General features: G+C 42.4%; 2 protein-coding genes across 2 annotated transcripts; one reads left to right on the forward strand and one right to left on the reverse strand.

Annotated features, from left to right (window-relative positions):
- The first annotated feature begins 725 nt into the window (after nt 1-725).
- On the forward strand, nt 726-3,323 carry LOC122005267 (probable protein phosphatase 2C 4). Its single transcript, XM_042560245.1, has 4 exons — nt 726-2,322; nt 2,410-2,523; nt 2,652-2,916; nt 2,992-3,323. The coding sequence occupies exons 1-4, from the start codon at nt 889-891 to the stop codon at nt 3,105-3,107; spliced, it is 1,929 nt and encodes a 642-aa protein (XP_042416179.1). The 5' UTR covers nt 726-888; the 3' UTR covers nt 3,108-3,323.
- A 4-nt stretch (nt 3,324-3,327) lies between these two features.
- LOC122005268 (epsin-3-like) lies at nt 3,328-4,773 on the reverse strand. Its single transcript, XM_042560246.1, has 4 exons — nt 4,572-4,773; nt 4,312-4,434; nt 4,034-4,195; nt 3,328-3,971 (listed from the first exon to the last, which is right to left on the reverse strand). The coding sequence occupies exons 1-4, from the start codon at nt 4,709-4,711 to the stop codon at nt 3,572-3,574; spliced, it is 825 nt and encodes a 274-aa protein (XP_042416180.1). The 5' UTR covers nt 4,712-4,773; the 3' UTR covers nt 3,328-3,571.
- Between the last annotated feature and the right edge of the window lie 2,944 nt (nt 4,774-7,717).

Here is a 7,717-nt window from a genome sequence, read left to right on the forward strand (position 1 = left end):
CATTTTGCTAACTGTTCAAAGGCAAGATCAATTGAATTGAAGGATAGATCATATAGGGCCGTTAGTGATGATCCTATCAGTGACATTAAAAAAAGAATACTAATGTCATCAAGGTCAATATATGGTAGCAAGAATTCTCACTTCCATTGCTCATTTTATTCGACTTAAACAAAATTCTTCCTAAAATAGTGATATACTTGTAGTATTTACTTTCCATAACTTAAATGAGGGGGTTGAAATTTCATGCAATTGATTATGTTAGTCAAGGGAGCTGATGCCTTGCCATTTGACGTTATCCTTCGTCTCAATTCTGCATTTTGTGTGCTTCATTAAAACACGTCTAGTTTGTCAAATTTCTTAGGTTAGTTATTAGCCATGACGTTTGGAGAATTTAATGAAAGATCTTTACGTGCAAGCCTTTGATGATTCCAGATTAATTAATAAATCCATTTTGTTAAGTGATTTGGACCAACAATAAATCGTTCAAATCAAGAGTTTTCAAATTGGATTTTTCACGTTATTAAATAATTGCCGATTGGACGAACCTCCACGGCGCCGGTCGAAGTCGACACGTGCCGAGTTTTCCTTTGGCACCGGACGGCTCGAATCTCGATGCAGAGGCTCTGAATTAGACGACCCGACCTGGCTCGCTCACGGAGATCGCGAATTTAATTTTTAATAAGAGAAAAAGAGGAGACTCTGGTTTCTGGGATCTATTGAGGTCGGTCAACGCCGCACGAGATCTGTTCCGAGATTTCAAAGGCCAAATTCGCTTTTAAGTCAACGACCTACTCTTCACAATTCACCATTCTTTTCTCAAGAACTCAACAATTCTTCTTCCCTCCTGTCATCTCGCTCAATCTGACTCTTGGCTCGTAGCCTGGTTTGATGGGAAACAGGCTCGCTAGGCTAGCAATCTGCTGCTCCGGCGGCGGCGGCCCACCCGCCGGCCGCCGCCACAAGGGTGCCACCGTCACTTGGGATCCGTGCGACGAGGGGCTCGGCCACTCCTTCTGTTACGTGCGTCCCGACGCCGTCCCAGGCGGCTCTGGCCCCTGCTCTGTGGCGGGGGCGGCCGCCGCGGTCGCCTCCTCCAAGGTTTACAGCTCCGAGGAGACCACCATGTTCCGGTCCATCTCTGGCGCAGCGGTGAGCGCCAACGCCTCGACCCCACTCTCGACTGCCCTCCTCAGCGCTGCGCCCACCGCGGCGTCCGCCTTCGAGAGCTCCACCTCCTTCTCCTCCGTCGCGCTGCAGCCCGTTCCGCGTTTATCTGGACCGCTCTCAGGCCCTCTTTCCGTTGCTGACCGCGGGTTTATGTCTGGTCCAATCGAGAGGGGATTCTTGTCCGGCCCCCTCGATCCCCGCTTCGCCGTCTTCTCCGGTCCCATAGAGAAGCCTTTCCCCGTCTCCAGTGACCTCCGGCGTAGCGTCTCCCATAGCCTCTCGAGGCCCTCCCGCCACGCTGCCGCGGCGCGCTCCCTCTTGCGCGAGCTCACCAAGGTGATCTCCAAAACCATCTCCAGCCCGGCACATGGCCAGGGATTCCTCGTCGCGGCCGTCAAGGGGCGCAAAGATTCCACTTTGCTGGGCGGCGGATCGAAGAGTACAACCCTCGACACGGCAGCGCAGTGGTCCGACACGCCTGATTCTGTCGACGGCAACATCCAATGGGCGCAGGGGAAGGCAGGGGAGGATCGCGTACACGTGGTCGTATCGGAGGAGCACGGATGGGTCTTCGTGGGCATCTACGACGGCTTCAACGGCCCCGACGCCACCGATTTCCTGCTCTCCAACCTCTACGCCACCATCCACCGCGAGCTCAAGGGATTGCTCTGGGACGAAAAAGGCGAAACCTTTCCCAGCGAGGAGCCTCTTATCGACCAAATCCCGCTTCCTCTCCCCGCCGGTTCATCAAATTCCACATCCACAGTACAGAACGCCGCCGACCAGAGCCGCCGCCGATGTAAGCGCGAGTTCGATGTGGACTGCTCCGATCTCGAACGGAGGCCGAAAGAACAACTGTACTCAGCGAACCACTCTCAAGTGCTGGAGGCGCTCCGCCGGGCACTGGAGAAAACAGAGGATTCCTTCTTGGGCATCGCCGACAAGATGGTGGCCGACAACCCCGAACTGGCGCTCATGGGCTCATGCGTCCTTGTCATGCTCATGAAGGACGACAATGTCTACCTCATGAACGTCGGAGACAGCCGCGCTGTCTTGGCGCACAAGACATGGCACGAGCACGGGAGGATTAATGAACTCCACAAGAATTCGACTGCCTTGCAGCTTACTTCCGATCATAGCACCTCGATCGAAGAGGCACTTATCTAACAAATTTAATGTTTCAGTGAATTTCCTACTTTGCTTATGTGATCGAATCTTTAATCAATTTAATTTGTTGCTCAGGAGGTTCAAAGAATTAGGAAAGAGCACCCTGATGATGCTTCTGCGATCTCTAACGGTCGGGTGAAGCGAACGTTGAAGGTAACGAGAGCCTTCGGAGCAGGTTTTCTGAAGCAAGTAAGTTGCTTTCGACTTTTGATCGAATCTTTGCATATTGGTATTCGAATACTGCCAGTTGAAATAAAAAAGACAGATCTTTCGTAGTTCTTCATTAATGAATGAATCGTTGACATCTCAACTTGCAGCCAAAATGGAACAATGCTCTTTTAGAAATGTTCAGAATCGAATATGTCGGTAACTCACCCTACATAACCTGCAACCCCTTCCTCCACCACCACAAGCTCAGCCCAAAAGATAGATTTTTGATACTCTCCTCCGACGGGCTTTACCAATACTTCACCAATGAAGACGCTGTGGCTCAAGTCGAAACGTTCATTGCCACAACTCCCGGAGGCGATCCTGCCCAACACCTTGTTGAAGAAGCCCTCTTTCGTGCAGCTAAGAAAGCTGGTAAGTTCTGAAGATGCAATTCATGCATCAACACACAACATCTTGTTTAATTGTATATCATTGTTTCTTTGCTAGGCATGAACTTTCATGAATTGTTTGAGATCGAGCAAGGCGATAGACGTCGGTACCACGATGATATCTCCATCATTATCATCTCCTTGGAAGGGCAAATTTGGCGATCGTGCATGTAAATAGTAGGAAAAGGGTAGAAGAAGTGAAGAGAGGTTTACACAAAAAGAAGAGGGAAATAAGTAGAATTTAGTTTTACGGAGGCTCATTGATCCATCTACGACGAGGAACTTTGGCATCTCCAAATGCTTGTTAATAATACAGTTAAAAGATTCTTTAGTGTACTTAATGTGAAAATATTGATTAAAAATAAAATAATGTGAAAATATGCGAGGACACAAGTACCATGCAAAATGTAATTTATCCAAAACTTACATTATACAAATATTCAAAATTAGAGGTGCATGTATCAACCACCACACACAAACAACATACATACTACAGTTTTGCTAAACCAGAGATTTAATCTTTCTAGTTCTACATTTTACAATGACCTCGGTCGTGCTAAAATCGAAGAGAGCTGCATCCAAGGTTTGGTATAGGGTTCGCTTCTTCTAAATTATGATGATGCATATATCATCGTTGGCTACTGAGTCATCAGAAGCAAACTCACACTTTCCTGTTCCAAGCGACTAAAAGGATGAACTTCTTTCTCAAACATCAACGCCTCGTTACCCTCCTCTGTTTCATCTCCGTTCTTGAGTTCTACATCAGTTATAAGGCGTTTATTTTCGATATCCGACTCTGGATTCATCTCCTCCTTCCTCTGTGCATTGCCTTCGTAGGTGGAATTAATTCTGTCAAATGTGGAGGAGGTTTCTTGGTTGGCTTGGATAGAGAAGGAGCTCAGATTGAAGCTGCCGAAACCCTGGATTCCGCGCGATATTTGGCGAGCACGGGCGCGTTCTTGTTTGAGGAGAGGACCTTTCTCCAGGAGCTTGAGGACCCTCTCTGTTTTGTTCTTTACAGAGAGGCCCCAGTTGAACCTGAAATGAGCTAAAAATGATCAGAATTTGAGCTTAACAAGTGAATTATGGATTGTTCTTACCCTTTCTCATCTACATATTGAAATTTGCTCATCTCCTCCATGGTGTCTCTATCCTGCTGGAACTCTTCTGAAGCACTCTCAGGACCATGGGTCAACAGATGCTCTAGAACGATCACAGCCTTGTAAGCCTCTCTCCATTTCCTTCTCTCAAACTTGGTCAATCTTGAAATCACAACAAAAACAAAAACAAAAAATAGCCAAATATTTTTCTTAAAAGGAAATCGAGAAATATATATATAATTATGAGTTTTAAATGGGAAAAAAAAAATCTAAGGAACCTTCTGTGCAACACATCCACGATTCTCCAGTAGTCATCGACCTCAAATGCCGCCCTTGAAATCCGGTTCATGGTCATCGCATCGGAAGCCCAAGGGCCCCCGTTTGTTGCCTCTTCAGTGAGCCTAATCATAAGAACGAGTTAGTTAATGCAAGTTTAGGAACAGATTTACAAAAAAAACAACTCTAAGAACACAAACAGATTTCATTTGTGTAGTTTCCAGATCAAATTCAAACGATAAATGGTTGGAAAAGATCTCACAATTGAGCTGGGGTGACATCTGTGAGAGCCAACCGAGCTGACCGGATCTTTTCCTTGAGGAAGGAGGAGGCCTGCTTCCTGAGCTCGTCAAAGAACGGAGAGGCCATGGCTATATGCCAGCTTAAGCCTTCATAAATCATAATAAGCTTTGTGCATGGCTTAACAATATTATGTATAGATTGGCATTAGAAGAGTAAGAAAAGGTGGGAAGAAATCTTATTAAATGAATCATGTTGGGGTTGGAATTCTTGAGGGCGTAAGCAATGGATGTCATACAACTGCCCCACTAATGGCAGTGCGTAGGAAACCTGCTTATCTGTCTTATAGTTGAGGAGTGGTGAATTCATATTATTTCTCTATAAAATAAAATTCTAAGCTTGTTCTACTATTGTTATTTAAATTGGATGATTTTAACTTATTTAGGAAAAATTGATATTTATTTTTTTTCCCTTCTATACATGATTATATTACTCGATTTGGAGGTCGTTGACTTACTCTTTCAATCCTCCTCTTTTAATCGTGAGAGGACTAAGTCCTCTCTACGGTTAGAGACCTTAAAAATTTACATCTCCCTCCTTATTACAAATTAAATCAAGGAATGATGTAAGTTACAAATTAAATTAAGGAATGATGTAAGCTTGTCCCTTCAATTTTCTTCAATGTCATGGGTTCATCTTGATAAATCATTCTTATCAAATTTTTAACATATTGAAGTGTTGATATTTTTTTCCATCCCTAAATATTCCTTCGTGATTCCAAAATTTAGTATACCGAAAATTAGTATATCTAAAATTTAATATTATCTAAAATTCGATATATAGAATTTTTGGTATATTAACTTTTTTTTGTATATCTAAAATTTTATATACCAAATTTTAAATATTCCAAACTTTCGGTGTGCTAAACTTTCGGTATAGTGAATTTTTGGTATACTAAATTTTTAGATATATCAAATTTTTGAACCTCTTAAATAGTAATGGTTGATCATTGATGACCGACGATTATCATTAATCCTTGGGCATTGAATGAGCGTTCAATGCATATGAGGGATGATGCTCCTATATAAAGAGAGGTCATGATCTTGAACAAAGATACACACAAAAGCTGAACCTCTCAACTTACGTTTCCCCTCCTCCTCTATTGTGTATCTCTTGCTTGACGGTATACCTGTGATAATAGTTGGGTACCTCTCAGTTCGCCTTGACCATGAGCGTTTGGTGGGAATTACGATTAGACGTTGTATCCTGGAAAATAGACAACCCAAGAAAATGTTGAAGCACAGCTGAAGGTGGGGCAAATATATTTCAAAGAAACTATATCGTAGGCCTCGGTCCACTCTGCCGCTCAACCGCTCTATCCACTTGACTGCTCATCCATTCTACCGCTCGTCCGCTCTACCTCTCGCCCGTTCTACTGCTCGGTTACTCTGCCTGCTTGACTATTTTGCCCGCTTGGTCTCTCTGTCTGCTCGGTTGCTCTACTCCTTAGCTGTTTTGCCTACTCGGTTGCTCTGCCAGCTCGGACGCTCTACTCGCTCGGCTACTTTGTCCGCTCGATCGCTCGGCCGCTCTGCACTTGACAGAAACCAATCCCGTTGGTAGCCTAAGATTATCTATTCAGATCATCTCGAGAGATAAATTGAATTTAATTTTGTATAATTTTAATTCAATTAATTCTTTAAAAATTTCTGACAGATTGTTCAACGAAATATACTTGTTGCATCCTTCTCAATTACTTATACATTCAAAAATTAGAGCTCTTGTGATTTAATGTCTCATTTATCTTATATATATGTCAGTTGATGTCATTTTCTTCGAGACCATTTTTAAAAGCCTCCCCACAAGATGGCAACTTCTTGTGGGGAGGTATGTACACACAAGGATTATGCAAGCTAAATAAGACCCTAGCTTGTTAAAATTCAAGATTTATCCCAGTTAATAGTGGTTTCACAAGATCATGTTTCTGAATAGATAAAGAATAGAACATGTAAATATCTTTCATATGGTTTTTGTTTGCTTTTTGTAGCATGCATTGCTATATGGTATATGTTTTATGTTTTACATTGCTTAAATTTGGATGTAAAATATTTTATGTGGAATTACACATTGCTTGTGCCGTTGATGCAATAAACTCATGACACGCAATTTCTTGCCTAGCTAGATTAATTGATTTTGTAATTGGAGGTGCTTGTAATTTTTTATTGGAAGACTAATTAAAGCCGCTTCTATCTTTGTTAAGGGGTTGAACCTCCAGTTCCTGTTCTATTTTGTGCTGGTGTTTGATGTGCTTTCATAACTATTTTGCATGATTTTTCTGAGATAAACGGAATGGATATTCAAAGCACTTGTAACGTAATTTTGAGAGAATGCTACATGATCTGTGATGCTTTTTAGTTTTATTCAGTCATTTATGGAGGCAGCAGCGTGTTCATATACTAATTTCCATTTGAAATCGTATACCCATAGAATAATTCATGGTAATTATTGCGAGAGTTATTATTTTTAAATCCGAAAGCGTTTAATTTATTTGAGAATCAAATATTTTTAAGATCGATACTAATTTTAATTATTTTGCACGCACCTGGAATTTTCTAACTTGTTAAAAAAGGCAATTGTAGATTAGGCTTACTAACTTTCCATGTGGAAATTAAAAAGGTTATTCTTGGTAGATGCTTTGAAATTGAGCCCAAAATTGAGAAGGAATTTAGGCACAAGTGATCAGTAAAGGAGTGTCACGGAATCAAAATCATGTACAGAGGAAAGGAGAGGAAGTCGTTAGTTAACTTATCTCGGCATGAAAGAATGGTCCTTTAGTTCACATCCAAAGCCAAAGTTTAGTGACCGTGCTTAGTAAATATGTGGAAAGGAGATACAATCAACAAGGCTTCAGGACTCGTAGATTATTTTGCCATACCAAATACGGCCGAGATCACATAATTATCACACAGTCAACGCTATGGTCTTCGTCTCTAATTTTTTTTTTGTTAATTATTAAACCACAGCACAAGTCACGTGAAACTTCCAAATGTGCATTGCAGTCTTTATATCACGTTGATCTCGACGACGACTACGCGTTTCTCTCGACTATATATATAAACTCGTCTGTTTCTACATTTCTCACCGGCGTAGCATAGAATCCATTAAACA

The sequence above is a fragment of the Zingiber officinale genome, chromosome 7B (assembly GCF_018446385.1).
Source record: "Zingiber officinale cultivar Zhangliang chromosome 7B, Zo_v1.1, whole genome shotgun sequence".
In the NCBI taxonomy this organism is placed as follows: Eukaryota; Viridiplantae; Streptophyta; class Magnoliopsida; order Zingiberales; family Zingiberaceae; genus Zingiber; species Zingiber officinale.

Coding starts and splice junctions, on each gene's coding strand:
- LOC122005267 (XM_042560245.1), top strand. CDS start 889: ATGGGAAACAGGCTCGCTAGGCTAGCAATCTGCTGCTCCGGCGGCGGC. Junction 2,524..2,651: donor GAGCAGGTTTTCTGAAGCAA/GTAAGTTGCTTT, acceptor CTCAACTTGCAG/CCAAAATGGAACAATGCTCT. Junction 2,917..2,991: donor TCGTGCAGCTAAGAAAGCTG/GTAAGTTCTGAA, acceptor TTTCTTTGCTAG/GCATGAACTTTCATGAATTG.
- LOC122005268 (XM_042560246.1), bottom strand. CDS start 4,711: ATGATTTATGAAGGCTTAAGCTGGCATATAGCCATGGCCTCTCCGTTC. Junction 4,435..4,571: donor GATGTCACCCCAGCTCAATT/GTGAGATCTTTT, acceptor TCTTATGATTAG/GCTCACTGAAGAGGCAACAA. Junction 3,972..4,033: donor CAATATGTAGATGAGAAAGG/GTAAGAACAATC, acceptor AGCTCATTTCAG/GTTCAACTGGGGCCTCTCTG.